Raw genomic sequence first — 18130 nt, 5'->3', positions numbered from 1 at the left:
AACATTAACTTCTTGAGCAATTTGAGCTCCAGTAGCTCGTCTGTTTGATCGGACCCTAGAACCAGCCTTCGCTCCCCGCGTGCATCAATGGGCCTTGGTCGCCCACGACCCTGTCGCGAGCCCTTTTGATAGACACTGACCACTGCAGACGGGGAACACCCCACAAGAGCTGCAGTTTTGGAGATGCTCTGGACCAGTAGTCTAACCATCACAATTTGGCCCGTGTCAAACTCGCTCAAATCCTTACGCTTGCCCATTTTTCCTGCTTCTAACACAATCTTTGAGGACAAAATGTTCACTTGCTGCCTAATATATCCCACCCACTTATGTCGTGATGAAGAGATAATCAGTGTTATTTACTTCTTAATGTTATGCCTAATCAGTGCATATAGTTTATACTCTATATTATATACATAAACGGACCATGGTAAACATATTTAGACAGGACGTGAGCCCTGTTTATATAACTTTCCTTTTCTATATAAGTCCAGTACAAACGCTCATCAATGGCAGCTGTCACAGCTGCTAGGCAACAAGAATTATCCTCCGGCTAGACCGTCCCATTTAACAACGCTTGTTCCAACATGTGAACTTTGAAGGATGCAGTCTCTGAATTGGGACACAGCCACTATACCCTTAAATAGGGCACTATTTGAAGGGACACCAAGTGATTCGCGGAAAAATAGTGTTATCGAGTGCACTCATTATTGTACCAATCCCACAATGTACACAATGTACCACAGTGGCTAGAGAATGCAATATGGCTAGAGCGTAATATACAAATTAAAAATATATATTAATCCCCTTTTAATTGATTTTTAAATTGTTTAATTGAGGTTTATACATGCTAATTTCCATGAGATCTTTTCAATATTTTCATCTTCCCACTGGAGTTGCCAGTTTGCTAAGTTTCATGTGATTTTTAAACTGCAAACTTAAACTATGCAAAAGCGGCAACCCTTCTGGCACACTCAGTGTTCCAATTCACTCACTCATTTTCATTCACTCACTCATTTTCATTCACTCCTTCAAGTGGTCTTTATTAGTGGAGTAATATTGGGAATGGTGAATGAGTGTATCAGTAAATCACTTGAAAAAGTAATCTGATTACTTAACTGAAGTTACTTGTGAGTTACCCCCCCCCCCAACACTGATAGGGGTTATTTTGAACAAAAAGCAAAGGTATTTCAGAATATATAGGCCTACAAAAATTCAGTAATATTTTGAAATATTATTACAATTTAAAATACTATTTTCTGTATTAATACATTTTCAATTATAAAATATTCCTGAGATGCAAAGCTGCTTTTCAGCATCATTACTCCAGTCTTCAGGGTCACATTTTAATATAATCAATGTTGAAAACAGTTGTGCTGCTTATTGTTTTTGTGACTATTATTTTTTTTATAACTGATAAAAAAATCCAGCATTCTTTAATGAATAGAAAGTTCCTTATAAAGGAATTATTTATATATATATTTAGTCTTTTGTATTGTACGTTTTAATTATATAGGCTATATGTAATGATTGTGTTAAATTGGAAGATGAGAAAGTAAAATATATATATTTTTTGACACTTTATTTTATTAATAGATGTGAGTCAGACTCACATTGCCTGTAGAACACTGTAAATCATGAGGCTACAGCTCCAACAGAAGGATTCGTTCAGTACTGGTGTTCCTTTAAAGTCATCTTGAAGAAAAAACACCTGTAAACCAGTTCAATTATGAGATTGAATGACCCATCTTCTACAGATCCTCTATACTATCCCTCCATCCTTCTGTGCTCCCTCTATTTCCATGCACCTCCATGTTGGTCTTTTTCATGCCCTGATCCTTCAGAGGAAGCGAGGAATGGAAGGAGATAAGGGGGAGGTCAGTATCTCTGCTGCATGAGCTCATTTGAGAGGAGAGGGTCAGCATGACGGCCCTGCGCTGCCGTCTGTCTCAACCGGTCAGACGCGCAGATGATAACTATCCCAGCTGCTGTTTCACATTCTGGAATGATTGACTGTCTCCATCATGAACCAGATGCTGCAGAGTTACCAAACATGTGGCAATAATATGAAGATACATTTTGATGGTTGATTGACTGTCGATTATCTTTTTGCTTTAAACTGGTGTTGTATTCAACGTGTTTAATATAAAATTATAATTAGGGTAAACTAAAAATGATTATCTATCTATCTATCTATCTATCTATCTATCTATCTATCTATCTATCTATCTATCTATCTATCTATCTATCTATCTATCTATCTATCTATCTATCTATCTATCTATCTATCTATCTATCTATCTATCTATCTATCTATCTATCTATCTATCTATCTATCTATCTATCTATCGGGGAGGACGTATGTTGCCCCTGGAACAGCATTCCTGGTTAAATTAGCATTCAGTTCTCAAAACCAGTTAAAACCGTTTTATTTTATACAATATGACACCGTTATTTACAGCCAGAAAAAAAGATGAGCCATTAACTTTGGTTTTTCTCCACTTAGGGAAACATTTTATATAAAAAAACATAAAATAAACAATATCATGTAAAGGCAGTGGAACAAATCGTAATCCTTTTGAGACCACGTTCCCCTGTAAACAATGTGAAAACTGAAGAGTGCTGGTGTGTGCTGGGTCATAAAGAGCGCTTGATTTCTGTGCGTCTGTCTCCAGCTGCATCCACACCTGATCTGCTCATACGCTCAGGTATGTGCAAGTCCTTTCAGTTTTTTAGTCCATTTCGCTGGTTTTTGTATAGGCCTACACAAGAATGTTTTTCAGGTGTGCAGAGTGGCGGTACTGTGTTTATCTGACAGAGGGAGAGGTCAGTAGGTGAGCTGGCTTGCAGGGGATTGGTGGTTTGACACATGGTGCACTTGTGGTGTTGAAGTTCTTCCTGAGCTGAGCCACACGACTGCCATACGTCAGGTTGCTATCCTTTTCTTCCATTACTCCTTTACAGAAGGGGGGAGAGAGAGAAGAAAGATTGTATCATTAGACATGGAAAAAAAACATATTCTGTTGAAAAACCTATAGTGAGCTTGCTAGTTGCTACTGTCCACATAGACAGCATTACAATGTTAGCATGTTGCTAAGCTAACACGTTAATACTAAAGGCCTACTAAGTGTAAAAATACACTGCAGATTAGATTAATTTGGGTAAATTAGATTGTTTTTATAATACAAATCTAAATATACATCATATAACATCATACATATATTTAATAGTGAGAATTGGACCCTAAACTAAAGTGTTACACTTTAGGGTCAAATTCTCATTATTAGTTATTTATTGATATACACATTACTGGGATATTGGTGGTTTATTAGTACTTAAAAAAGCACATATTAAAGCCTTATTCTGCATGAATATATTCTACATCCCTTAATCCTACCCAATACCTAAACTTAACAACTACCTATAACTATTAATAAGAAATAATAAGGAGTTTATTGAGGCAAAAGTCATAGTGAGAAATGTGTTTGTGTGTCTATCCCGGAGCGTGCCTATGATTCCTGGGTTTTGGTTCTGAGCCACAAAGCCATCGCAAGAGGTCAAGACTAAGGAAATAATCAAGCAGAAATTCATGATTACGAGACTTTGACTGTCTGTAAATCACTGCTGCCTTTAAAAAGCTGTTAGACCCCTGACACAAGCCCGCCGGGGATTATAATACAACCACAGCTGTCTCTCTCTCTTTCCCTGTCTCTCTCTCGATCCTCCTTTCCACCCACTCAAGGCAGGTCTAGAGGTCATGAGAGGGAGAAGCAAGGAGAACGACAGCAGGCAAAAGAGAAAAAGTGAGAGGAAGAAAGTAAAGGACGAAGAGAGTACAAATAACATGAGAGTGAGGTAGAGGGTAAAGGCTACGGGAGTGATGACTCAATTTGAATGTGTTAAACGGGGTGAGACAGGTGGTCAGGGAATAGGTGAAGGGGTGATTGAGGTAGAAGGAGGCAGAGACACAGAGAGATGGGGGAGGACGCTCGTGGGGACCGTGGCTAACTTCAGAGACAGATGCTGTGGAGAGTGAGACTCAGGGGAGAGGCCAGGGAGAACTGTATTTTTAGATTCTCCCTGAGGGGTCTAAGCCTGGAGTTCCACCCCCTTCGCGCTTTTCCTGTGAGACCAACTCTCTGCCAGCACTTTTTTCTTCCACACAGACATGGGGGTCTTTACTATACCCTCTACTTGCAGTTTTTTCCCCCGTTGTATTCACGTGACGCAACCTTTCACGATTAATCGATTTGACAGCACTTGTAAAATACAAAATAGAATTGTATTTGGTCTCTTTTTTCTGTAGGCTAATAATGTTTATTTAACCAGGAAGTATATAGGCCTACTTAATTTTTTGTATATTTATAGGCTACATTATGGGTGTGCAGTGTTAAACGAGAAGTTCACACATCAAACAAAAAAAGAAAAATGTATATATATATATATATATATATATATATATATATATATATATATATATATATATATATATATATATATATATATATATATAATGTGTGTGTGTGTCCCACGTAAACCTTAAAAGAATGACTCTCGGGCGCCTTGTTGCTTAAAGAGAAATATATATGACGTCGGTAACTTGTCGAGATAGTGACGCAAGAGAGACCACGTGCAAAAACTAGACCATTCTTACCAACGGCTCTGTTTCTAACTAGGCAGCTGTGTTGATTATAATGGGAGCAATCTAGTTTTGTCACGTCTCTCTCTTTTTCTCGCTCATGAGTTGAGCCGCAGTTCCTGTTGATGTTTCTCTGGCCGTTCCCTGCAGCCGTGACCCCTGACTGCGTTTGCTGTCGCCATGGAAACGTGGGATCAGCGCAAATTCCCGCTCCAGCGCACGCACAGACTGAGTCACAAACACACACAAACCCACACATGACCCACAGTCAATTCATCATGCATCCACATAAAACAAATCAACTTCTATGTGTGCAGTATTATTTGAGGTGACGACACAAACAACACCTGACCTCCCAAAGTCAGGTACGTTCATATGCTTGAATCCTGTAAACTTGTTTTTTTGTTTGTTTGTTTCTACAGAAGTTTGGTGTAGGTCTTTATTTGTGTTGGTCTGAAGGGAAAGCATTTTAGTACGCAAACACCACCGCAAAGTTCACCGTTTTTGAATATTAGCCACAGCTGGTAAACAAAGGAAAGTGTTGCAGTGACTGTTGTGTCCTGCAGGTGGCGCACGCAGGCCGTACGTGCTTTATGTTAGTTGTGCTAATGAAACTAGAAGTCCACTAGATGGCGCTGTCCATTTACAACAACAACAATGAATGTCCCTTTTTAAATGTAAACTTGATCGTTAAATCCCCAGGAGTTCATTCATTATCTGTTTATTTTGTTATTCTATGATATATTACTATCTGTTATATTATCTGTTAACTTTCTATAATATATTTAATTAAATATGTATGTGTGTGTTATTCATTTAAAATAAAACATTGTATATTAGTTTATTCATTGCTCATTGCTTGAAGGTTAAAATTACACAAATTAAGCGTTTCAAAATGTATTTTAGAGGGCCATAAACCTTGTTTAAAATGAATTAAACAACAAAAACTACTTTTTTTTTAGAACTTTATAGAAAAAATAAAATGATAAAAGAGCTCATGAAGTTAAGTTTGACCTCTTGGGAATCAAAAATCAATATACATCTCCTTTGAAATTTATATTATATTAGATGCAGGTAAATGTTGATAATGTTGGGCTGTTTTTTCAGTTTGGCTTGTTGTGTCACTGTGGCGTTTTTGCAGTTTATTGTTGAAATAATACTTTGGATTCATTCAGATTTGTCTATGCTCTCACCTTTGTCTGGTGTGGGTGTGCCCAGTTGGTGTGTCTTGTTGCTGATCGACAGCTGCTCTTTCATTGCTCGGTGCAGTTGAATCTCTCTCAGTCTGTCTGCTACTGATGTCTCTCTGTTGCTCATATGTGGTCTGTAAAGGCCCGTGTCCTCCTCCGCGCTGCCTGAGTCTGAGTCATCTGTTTGGGCCCTGCTTTCGTCAGCTGACTGATCAGAACCGCTGTCCTGCTTGGACTCATCTGAGACTGTTGTAGATTCGCTGAGCTCCTCTGGTTTCTGGGGCAGATTGAATGAAACTCATTTGTAGACACTTATAAAGCCGGAGTTGACAAATTCAGAGACACAAAGAGGAGAAGGAGTGTTGTGTGTGCGTTCCCTCTGGCACTGTTGTACTGATGCCATCTGATACCGTTTAATTCTCTGCCCAGGCTCTAAACCATCTGCTCAGGGGAGCTAGGCCAGTCCAACTACACACACCCATCCTCTTGTTATTATTGCTGCTCTTATTATTAATATCACACACACACAAACACACACAAACACAGGGAGATTCCATAGGCGTAATTGTTTATACTGTATTTTCTATCCCTCTACACTGCCCCTGCCCCTAAACCTACCCACCACAGGAAACATTTCTGCATTTTTACTTTCTCACAAAAATTCATTCCGTATGATTTAAGCATTTTGAAAAGTATTTCAAAATGCTTGACCCTCTCCTTGTAATACCTGTGTCATACCCATGTTATTTTACAAATTTGTGTCCTGATATTTCATGAAAACATGCGCGCGCACACACACGTGCATCTTTTCACATAAATGCACATTCATGTGTCAAATCACATTAATGCTCGCTTAGTTCAACGCATACCGATCTTGCACACTCACATACACGTTCTATCATAGTTAGGGACTTTCCAATAATGTCTATTGTTTCAAGCTAATTATGCTCTCTATCCTCTAACCTTGTGCTTCTAATCTGGTGCCTCGATGTGACCCACAATTGTGAAACCACTTTTTGGAGGGTCCTTAAAGGGATAGTTCACACAAAAAGGAAAATTCTGTCATTAATAATTCATCCTCATGTTGACCCAAACCCGTAAGACTTTCGTTTTCGATCTTCGGAACACAAATGAAGATCTTTTTGATGAAATCTGAGAGTTTTCTGTCCCTCCATTGACAGTTGCGCAACTGACACTTCTCTGACACTTCTCTGAAACTAGAAATCTTAAAAAATATCCATATGAATTGAGCTTTTTAATCCATCATAAACTCATGCATAAGTTGTGAAAAACTCAAACATGTTCACTTGATGTGTGAGAACCAATGAGGTTCTTGTCATGTTACGCAGCAAGTTTAAGCTTCCTCAAGAACCGATGAGATTCATTTTCGTGTTACGCAGCACATTTGAGCTTCATTGAGGGGTTTGTTCTGGCAAATTTGCTTATGTGAAATAATGTGAATGTGAATAAAAGCCTAAATTAAATCTGTTCATCATATAAAGCGATCAAGTCTCTTAAGAAAATCTGGACTAAACCGCTCAATTTATGTGGATTATTGTTGCAATCTCTTTATGCACTTTTAGGCACTTCGTGTCATTTGTGTAGCTGAGCAAAGATGGAAAGAAATCTCTTAGATTTCATCATCAAAAAGATCATAATTTGTGTTCTGAAGATGAACAGAAGTCTTAAAGGTTTGTAACGTCACGACCATGAGTAATTAATGACAGAATTTTCATAATTGTGTGAACTATCAATTTAAAAGTGTGTAATGGAATTTACAGCTAATACAGTCATGCAAATGTATGAGTTGAAGTCAAATTAGATGCCAACACGGACAGGTTGTGTGACATTGCCTGATACTCAAAAATACACGAAATAAAAGAAAATGTAACAAATACAGTAAAAAAATAATGTTTTTAAATGATCAGTTTTACTATTCAGCCTATGTTGTACATCATTAATCATTTTAAATTTTGTTGGACCAATAATGTTTCCCTTTCAGTCATTTTCGTTCGATAAACAGTTTTTGAACTGTGTTTGGGTTGTCATTTTATGTCCAATATAACATGGAATATGGTCCTGAAGCAAAACCAGTTAAGAGTTACTCACACACACACACACACACACACACACACACACACACACACACACACACACACACACACACACACACACACACACGCATAAACACACACCTTGAGCAGTAGCTGGATCCCTGGTTCTGTGCTGATTTGTTGTGCTCTGTTGGGTTTGGTCAAGCTGCTTTTCACAGATTCTGATTTTGCTCTGTGAACAAAGAAAAACACATTTATCTCTTTGTTTTGAATATTTGGATTGCTATTAACTGCAATAATATTTGTATTTGAGGTAAAACCTATACACAACTTTTTCTGTCAGACGCTTCATCCTTTTAGGCATTCCCATCATGGGATCATTGTTTTGGATATAGTTTTATTAATTTGTTTTATTTTAACTTATTTTTTATTTTAATTAAATAAACTGCTTGAAACATCAGTAAAAAAAAAACAACCTGTTGAACATGAAAGTAAAGACATTTCTCCTTATATAATTTTTGTTGTTGTTGGCCTATTATTTAAAATTGAGAGAAGAAACCCAATGACTCTATACATTATGTATATCTACCTGCTGATATTATTGAGGTTTGTAGCTCTCTGGAATACTTGCCTCTGATTAGTCTATTGTGGTAGTCAGCTATAAGATATTTGAATGACCATTAAAATAAAACTACAGTACATAATATGAAGCACTGCTTTATATTTTTGTAGAAACTGTAATTTGTTTTTTCCCCAGGATTCTTTAACGAATAGAACGTTCAAAAGAATAGGTTTTATTTAAAATATACTTTTTTTGTATCTTTATAAATATTTTTACTCTTACATGCTAAAACCGTTTAAAGTCAATTCAATATTATGTGTCCATAATATACAATCACCATAATCGCCCTCTATAGTGTATTATAGACGTTTGCACCTGTTGATATTGCTAGGGTTGTCTGCTGTCTTGTTCCTCAGCTCGGACAGGATGAATTTTGGAGATTTGAGCTCATCTGAATCTCCGATAACACACACATGCACGTCACCGTCACTGCCTAGCCGCCAGCTTACACTTTTACAAGGGCCTGAGGACAAAATGATGCATGTCAAGAAAAATCAATATCTTAGAATCAATAAATAAATGAGCTTTAAATTAAGTTAGAAAGACTAAAATATGCACAACAGTTCACATTTAGTCCCTATATGGCTTTTTGAACACACATAATGGGTATTTTTGAGGTTTAATAGCTTGTAATTTTAATGTTAATTATATTTTTTCAAGCCAAAATGTCAAGGTTTGGAATCATCAGCGTTTTTTTGGGGGGAAGTCTTAACAGAATGGCTTTCTACAAACCCTGATCCCTCCATGATCACACTCTGTAGCGTGTCCTTTTCACAGACAGAGGGCGGTGTGACGTCGAGTGAAATCGATCCTGTATACTGTAGTAGAGTAGTTCATCCACTCTGGTTTAGAAATGTTAATGTCATTCAGTCTGTAGATGTCAATGCCAGTGTTCGTCAGGATTGTATTATCATCTTACAGACACTTGCACCCACCCACAAAAGCTGTGACTCTTTGCCAGTCACCCTCATCATTATTTCAGTGTGATTTAACCTTCTCAGATTACACAAAATGTTTAAAGGCATGAAATGAAGTGTGATCAACTGAAATGTGGTGCTTACGTAATACTGTAGGCACACAAAGAGGATCCTTGTGCGGATCACCTAACTACATAATCTAAAAGTACATTGTAATACCACAAATACCACTGTGGGAATTAGAGAGAAAAATGAAAAGAATTTCCAATCGTGAAACGGTTTGTTCCAGCAGGGGACGGTTTGTTTTGTCCTAAAACCCTTCAGCTCCTTCAGAAAGGGTTACATAAAGAACCAGTTCTCCAGGTTAGCGCCACGTTACGTTTAAGAGCGAGGCAGATCAGGTGGCTTCACATCCATGCAGGGATGAATATTTTAATGAAGGTTTCTGTTAGAAATTTCAGAAATGTTCAGTATGTGCAGCTGAAACTATGCAAGTTAAATAGAGACCTGGCACACATCTTTAGGAGGTGTTTTGTCATACTAATGGTTAGATCTGTTTGTTTGAGTATTGCTTGTTGCCTAGGTCGCTCAAACATGATTTTTATTTGTAAGGTTATGTAACAGCATGATAAATATGTTTTCTTAAAGCATTTTGACTCCACATGAGCTGCCCCAGGGTTTAATGTGGCCAGAGAAATTAGAGCTATACACCTAAGGAACATTACCCATCAATAGTTGAGCTTTTTTATGTAATAAAACTTAAAACATTTGAGTTTATATCATCAAAGAGAAGAAGTTTAGCTTGGAAGTTGCTCTTTATTTACTTTGTCTCTTTGTCAGTTCACTCAAAAAATAAAAAAGTGTCATCATCCACTCACCCTCAAGCCATCCCAATTAAAAAACCTGTATGACAATAGAAGTTAATGTCTCAATCTTCTTTTGTATTCTACAGAAGAAAGTCAGTCATACAGGTTTAGAACAACAAGAGGGTGAGAAATTTTGAAATCTTTTGTAAATTGTCCATTTAAACTATAGGCACAAATGAGATTATTGTTGATAGGGGCCTCAGCAAACTCCTGGGGCCTTAGGGTGGCATGAAATCATTCAAAATAAGACAAAACATGCATTCAATTAAGTTAAAATAAAAAATAATAAAAAATCAAGATGTTTTTTTATTATAAATCCTCTTTGAAGAGCCAGGATTTCCAGAGTCTTGGAAACCTATAGGATGCCTGATTATATAATTTGATTTCAAGATCGGGAACAGTTTTGCAAAATAACAAGATCCATAACTCCTTGATCTCTTTTATACATTTTATAAATATACATTTTTCTACTTACGCCAAGCTCTAAAATATTTTATCAGGTAGTTATTTTGTGAATAAAAATAATGGGGGGAAAAACCTTGTCCAGTGAATCACTGACTGCTGGAAAGGGTAGGTCTTGCAATGTAGTTTTGGACAGTGAAGGGCCTTGAAAATGTGCATACAGCTCAGATTTGATTGCATACTTTGGTGTCTTGATAAATGAGAGCACAGTTCGACATCATTACTGAAACAAATGTGAGACTACTGAAAGAAAATTACACTAAAGGGACTGTCACAGATTTTATTTTCCTTTCCCTTCCAATAATACATGCGCGAGCGTAAATGCAAGCGTATGCTCATACAAAAGTTAAGGTTTATGAACTCTGAACTTGCACTACAGAAAGACATTCAACCAATTGATGATCTATTTCACAGATGGACTTTATGGATGAAAATCAAACAGGGAGGAAATGGTTTAAAGTATCGCTAGAGTTGATTGTGTATGTTCTATTATTTACCGGTCCTGGAGTGGGACATCATATCCTGTTACTAATATTCATTGACGTGTATTAGGTGTGAAGTAATTCATAGGCTTAAGTCTAGTCCACACCTCGAAATCGTTTTAGAGGGAATAATGGGCATATATAAGAGATCTGGTGATTTGTCTGTGGGCAGCAAACAAGTCTCAGGTACAAAGTTCCAGCAAATAGCTTGTAGTTTTCTTTCTCTGCATGTGTACAGAAAGAACTGCCAACGGAAACTCCAACAACAGTTTATCTCGACTACTCCTGACGCAGAGCTGACACACAGTATCAGCTGAGATGACTGAAACCAGCCACAAAGTGCTGAGCGAGAGAAAGAGCAACACAGCTGCGTTTCACAATGCTACCATTGACATGAACTGTGAACCCTGTCAGTTGCGTCCACGGAGCGAAAATCAAAAGAGTACAGAAAGAGATTTGACTGTGTTCATGTCACACTGAAGTAAATTAATGAGAGTTACTGCATGACACAGTGCCTCGCTTTTGTGCAGAAAACACACATCACAAAGGCCTTGTCAAACGTAGCCCATGTGACTTGACAGCCGGCAGAGAAAACCAGAGCTATTGATAGAAGCGCTTATGAGGACATTACCGGCCCCAAGCAAATGCTCCCTTAACCGTCCAGTCCTGTTGGGTTGGATTCCATCGTCCTCAACACATGATTGTGAATGTTTGTTTTTTCCCAGCCTGAGACCTTCAAGTTCTCACAGAAGTTACAGGCATCCGAAGTTTTGAAATTCCATGTATATTTTTGCCATGTTATGCAAACTCTTGGCGCGTTTTTTCCTCATACTGTCATTTGCAAACCATATTATTGGCCTGCCTCTCTCTCTCTCTCTCTCTCTCTCTCTGTCTCTCTCTCTCTCTCTCTCTCTCTCTCTCTCTCTCTCTCTCTCTCTCTCTCTCTCTCTCTCTCTCTCTCTCTTTCTCTTTCTATTCTAGGTTGCTTTGTTATTGCATGTCTTCTGTTTCCCGAAAACATTCCATGCCCAAATCTCTTGTAAAACACATCCTCAGGCATTGAAGTGTTAGAACGCCCTCAAATGTTTAGACGAATTTACAACGACCGGGCCCCTCAGCATTACAGGGGTTAGATCTAAAAAAGGCTCAACTACTTGAATGCTGATGCTATGGAGATAAACAGTAATCTACCCTAAAGTGGTTTGCATGTGAGTATTGTGTTGTGGTGCAAGGCCAGTGTTGAAAAGCTGGAATTTGGCTCTGGTTTCGCCCCTGCAGCTGCAGGATGTCTCTGTGGTCATGTTATGTGACTCTAGGTTACTTCATTTCCTTTGGTCTTAAGAATATGTGCTCACCTTGAAATGACATTATATCATTTTGCATAGGTATTGATTGTCCTGTTACACCAGTGAGAGTGTAATAAAATATTCATTTTGAATTCCTTATAACGTGCTGATTTTGTATAGTTTGCTGTACTGTGTAAAAGAGTAAGTAGATATAATTTTTAAAAAGTGATTAATTTTCTGATCGGCTAAGTTCACACAGCAAAATCAGGCTTTAAATAACATGGCTGCACTTTCGGGGTCAGTACGATTTTGTTTGTGAAAGAAAGTAATAATTTCTAAAGACATTTCTAATGTTGCAAAATATTTTTTATTTAAAATAAATGCTGCTCTTTTGAACTTTCTATTCATCAAATAATCTTAAAAAAGTATGAGTAAAGTAAAATCACAAATTTTTTGTTCAGCATCTATTTCTATTTAAGGTAAGTTCTTTATTAGGCGACTACATCACCAAACTCAGTGTTGTTTTTCATGATGTGATATTGCTAAAGCAAGGACAAAATTACTAAAATAATTTTTTATCTTTATTTACATTTTATAGCATTCTTTTTTTTTAAAATAAATTTGGTGTCTATGATTCTGTTTATGCAGCATGTTAACTGAATTTCACTCTCAAAATATATAATATATAAATTTAAGTCATATAGTTACAGAATATTAATAACATTTTAAGTGTTTGCTTTGTTTGAGCTATTTGACAGGGTAAGATCATGCGTCCTTTAATAGAATATATTTGATCACAAACCCTAACCCAAAAATATAAAGGTAATTGTATGAGGACTATTATATAAAATATTGAAAACTTAAACAACCAAAAGCTTCTCCATAGGGCTCAATTCAACTATTAAAACGTCATAATAACAAAAAGAAAAATTGTTGCCTTATACGCTCAATATATACCAGACTAGGTCTGTGAACAATTGAATGTGTAATTATTAACAAGCACTGTGACCTGTCACCTGTATGTTTTTTGAATGTCAAATGAATTAACCCTCTTGGCATTGACTATTGAAGAGTAATTTAAAAGTCATAATTTTTATGTGTCAAAAAAAACAAAACAAAAAAAACATGTTCGACTGAATCATAAAGGCTAAATTTAGCATAATGCGATGACGCATTTCTATTGAATTGAGCAGTTTGAGACATTGCCGAGATCTTATCTGAAGCTGGTAAAGTCACTTGAGACTACGACACTATTAATCTCACCACTGTCTTGGTGAAACAATTCTTATATTGCAGCAATTGTCATTGTGATTTTCTTCCCTGTGGGGGCTAAAGGAGATAGTTTGGGCAAATGTTCCTCTGCAGCTGTAAGTTTGAATGTTTTAGGGTTTGTGATCCAGACTGCTGTTCAATAGCAATCTGTTTTATTCCAGAGCCCTGTGTGTGTTTTTCCTCTCTCTGTTGACTTTAGCAAAATGAACATCTATATTTCTCTCTGTCAGTCACTTTATTTAGTTGTTTCTCATTTAGTAGCTCCACCTCTGTTGCTGTTTACACATATTATACAGCTTTTCAGTCCTTTAAACTCTCTCTCCTTTCTTTATTTCTCTCTGCCAGAAATTAATCCTACTTCACTACCATTTCTCAAACAAAGAGTCTCTCTGTATTCAAAACCAATCACGCACCAGGTCAGACATGTTTAATACCTGAAGTGTGTGTGAAGACCAGTGTATTTCTCTCTCCTAACAGAACTGAACTATATTCAGGGTGTGTGAATGTAGCCGTATTCACTAGAATCACTTCAAAAGCTTCATGGAGTTCAGTTCAAATATAAATTAAAAATGTTGTTGCCATTAAAGAAAACGTATTTAGTGTAACATTTATGTTTAAATATTATACTATTTTTCGTTTAAACTTTGGTTTAATTGAATCTATGTTGATTATGAAAGTGAACAGTATTGAGTAAGATAGATACAGCATAAGTCAGAAGCAGGGATTGAATGGCAGTATGTTGGTTGACACGGAGTGGGTCAGGCATGAGTTTTAACACTTCATTAAGTTTTGTTTCGTAAAATGTTTTTTTGTGTAGTGCATTTTATATAAATTTCAATCAATGTTTCATCCACCAATTTCCTGGATTTAACAACCAAGAATCAAACCAAGGAGTACAAAACACGGCATTAGGACAAAAGAAAAATTGTCGCCTCATGCGCATATCCCCGACTGGGTCTGTGAGGTCCAATTGTGATGTCCCACAGAAGAACGTGTTATTAACAGAGACACACAAAAGCATATTTGGCTGTTCTGAAAATAGTTTTTGTCTCCTCACACAATGACAGATGTGGCAGTAATTTTAGAAAGGGTGTGAGTTCATACCTTTCTTTTGCCGGAGCTTTTCTTTTTTTATCTCCTCCTTGCCCTCCTTCTCGTCCCGCTCCTTCCAGCGCCTGACTTGTTCCTCTCTCATTTTGAAGAACAGGATCTTCTTCTGTTCGTCATTCAGGGCCTCTAGTACATCAGGGTCGATGTACATGTCAGCTAGGATTTGCTGCAGCATGTTGGTTCTGTATGTGTGTTGTAGGTTGTTGAATAAGTGTGCTGGTTTACAAAATCACTCTGAAGAGTCCAGCTCCTTTTTTGGAATTCTTATTGCCCTTTCCTCAAACAAAAGCTCCCTCTATCTTCCAGAGATTGGCATTTTAGATCCTGCTGCCGAGTTCGTTCCTGTCCCACACTCTGGCCATGTGATTCCAGTCTGAAAGAGAGGGAGAGAAATGGGAGGATGTAAAGAAAGACATCAGCATCTGTTGCCAATTTTGTTCAGCCCCTCTTAACCCCTCTGAAGAGATATTAAGGCGACTCCTTAATTTCTCTGCATGAATTCATCCTGATTTAATTCATAAAACATTTATGCTCCCCACTCTAATTTCCTTTTTCTGAAGAGAGCAGCGAGTATTTTACTTCTCTTTCATATTGGAGGCTTAATGAAGCTCTCAGAGGTTGCTAACTTGTTTTGAGAAGTTTTTTCTTGGAAGATCTTTGATAAATTCACATTGACCCATGCACAGGAAAGAAAAATCCCAAATTAGATCTCTTAATATCTCAGTTATTAAGCAACAAAGAGGATTTTTCTCGAAATCTTCTACACTCAAAAAATGCTTGTTTTTTGCCTCTTGTTTAGCTTAATAAATTAAAATGAGCTAAAGTAACACGATTTTGTAACACATGCTCACAACTTAATTTAATTGTTTTTAGTCAACCTACACTGTAAAAAAAGATTGTTGGTTTAACTTAAAAAAGTAAGTTACCTGGTTGTCTTAATTTTGAGTTAATTGAAATTAAAAATTCAAGTTAATACAATGAAGGAGATTGGTTTGATAAATAGAAACTCAAAATGTTGTTATCTGAACCTGAATTTGATTTGAAAGATTTAAAAAATTGTAATAACAACTCATGAGCCTAATTTACAGTGTAATATGTTAAAAACTGAAGTTAACACAACTCATTTGTGCACTGTAAAAAATTATTTAGAAAAAAAGTTACCTGATTGCCTTAAAATTTTGAGTTCATTGAAATTGAAATTTTGAGTTAATACAATGAACATTTTTTGAGATTCGACAACCTTTATTAAAATATTATTAAAAGATTTTATAAGCATATTGGGTAATTGTGTGTGTTTTATTTCTGATGACGCAGTGAAACATGCCAAATAGTGCTATTTTCATGATTTATCAATTTTTTTATGTGGTTCAGATACAATAATATTTTGAGTTTCTATTTATTAAACAAATTTCCTTCATTGTATCAACTCAAATTTTTAATTTCAATAAACTCAAAATTTTAAGGCAACCAGGTTACTTACTTTTTTAAGTTCAACCAACAAAAAACAACCAAATTTTTTTTACAGTGTGTTAAAACTACATTAATCATTTTTGTTGATATAACTGGGCAATGGATAGTTCCCAGCATGCTTTACAAGGGAATGCATAGGAGAGTAAATGTAGGGATTAAAGTGTTCTTCTATGTTTTTTTCAGTAAAGGGAAAGATGTAGTTTATGTTAATGTTTAATGTTCAGTTTTGTGGGACATTTAGATGAGTTTCTGTTTTTGAGGTTTTGAGGTTTCCATTATGCAGAAGAGCGGCGCCTGTGCTCGGTGATAATGTCAGTACTACTGACACCAGTCTTTTCTCATTTGTTAAAACAAAGTAATATAACCTATTTTTACTTCTTTTTTAAGGTCAAATGAAGTAACCGTGAGAAAAAAATGGTTGGTATTGATGTCATGTAAAGTTCATCATATGTATGAGTAAAAACATGTTTGACCGGGTAATTTTGACATTTGTCATTTTGATGTCTGTGACATTAATTGAATTGTGAATCAACCAAGGACAGGTACATATTGAGGGTATGACTTGAATTTGTTTTAGTTCTGATGATACATTTCAATATTTGAGTTGAACCCGTATGGAGAGTCTTCTGAACCAGTTTGAGATCTGCTGAGATCGTATCTGAATCTCTAGTGGTCATAGAGATTACTACACTCTTTATTAATCACTGTTGTCTAGAAGAAATGATTCACATATTACAAGTGATTCTCGCGATTTTCTTCTCTGTGGGGGGAGATTGTAAAAGGAGATAGTTTAGACAACTTTTCCTCTAAACAGCTGTAAGTTTGAATGTTTTAGGGTTTGTGATCCAGACTGCTGTTCAATAGCAATCTGTTTTATTCCAGAGCCCTGTGTGTGTTTTTCCTCTCTCTGTTGACTTTAGCAAAATGAACATCTATATTTCTCTCTGTCATTGACTTTATTTAGTTGTTTCTCATTCAGTAGCTCCACCTCTGTTGCTGTTTACACAGATTATGCAGCATTTCAGTCCTTAAAACGCTCTCTCTTTTCTTTATTTCTCTCTGCCAGAAATTAATCCACTTTCTCAAACAAAGAGCCTTTCTGTATTCAAAACCAATCATGCACCAGGTCAGACATGTTTCCACACCAAACAACTAACAAAGCCATTCAGAACAAACAAAGCAGCAATAAATTAATAAACATCTGTGCTTTTTAATTAGAGTGATATGGAGCAAGCACAGCAACTTTGAGTTTACTCAAGCAAAACCAACAATCAGAGCAAGAAAGGTTGGAATGCAGCTGAAATAACATGTTAACTGTGATGATGCATCAGAGAAGACTTTGAATTTAGGCATGTTAAGGATGGACAATAGACAGAGACTGAGACATTTACACAAAGACTCACAGCACAAAAGACTCTGGAAAATGGCAAAAGAGCAACTAAAAGAAACAAAGCAAGAGAGAAAGCAACCGTTAGACAGACCAGGAGCTCTGTAACTCATCTGTTCTTCGGCACATGATAAGAGTGAGAGAGAGGGATAGAGAGAGATAAGACAGAGAGATCGAGAGAAAGAAAGAATGAAAAAGCTGTAAAGACGAGGACAAAGAGACAGCTAAGCGCTGATGAAGTCTGCTGAGAAAAAGAGAAAAGTGTACTCATACTCACATTCAGAGCTGGAGAAGTGTGCAGTGGAGTTGTGTTAGTGAAACAGGCAGCAGCTTGTGTATGTGTGTGTGTGTGTTTCTTTCTCTCGCTGCTTTTGTA

At 36.7% G+C, this 18130-nt stretch overlaps 1 protein-coding gene across 2 annotated transcripts; it reads right to left on the bottom strand.

The window, feature by feature from the left end:
* Positions 1–2498: 2498 nt before the first annotated feature.
* On the bottom strand, positions 2499–18130 carry zgc:92242 (uncharacterized protein LOC436899 homolog). Of its 2 annotated transcripts, XM_067457048.1 has the most exons (7): positions 18032–18047; positions 17771–17867; positions 14892–15270; positions 8818–8965; positions 8022–8112; positions 5830–6103; positions 2499–2953 (listed from the first exon to the last, which is right to left on the bottom strand). In XM_067457048.1, exons 3-7 carry the CDS (start codon positions 15070–15072, stop codon positions 2805–2807), a joined length of 843 nt encoding a protein of 280 aa, XP_067313149.1. In that variant the 5' UTR covers positions 15073–15270; positions 17771–17867; positions 18032–18047; the 3' UTR covers positions 2499–2804. The 2 variants fall into 2 exon arrangements, with proteins under 2 accessions (XP_067313149.1, XP_067313148.1); XM_067457047.1 differs by lacking the exon at positions 17771–17867 and having other exon boundaries at positions 18032–18130.

The sequence above is a fragment of the Pseudorasbora parva genome, chromosome 11 (assembly GCF_024679245.1).
Source record: "Pseudorasbora parva isolate DD20220531a chromosome 11, ASM2467924v1, whole genome shotgun sequence".
Classification (NCBI taxonomy): domain Eukaryota; kingdom Metazoa; phylum Chordata; class Actinopteri; order Cypriniformes; family Gobionidae; genus Pseudorasbora; species Pseudorasbora parva.
Note: the sequence above shows the minus strand (reverse complement) of the source record. Positions and strands in the feature narration are given on the sequence as shown.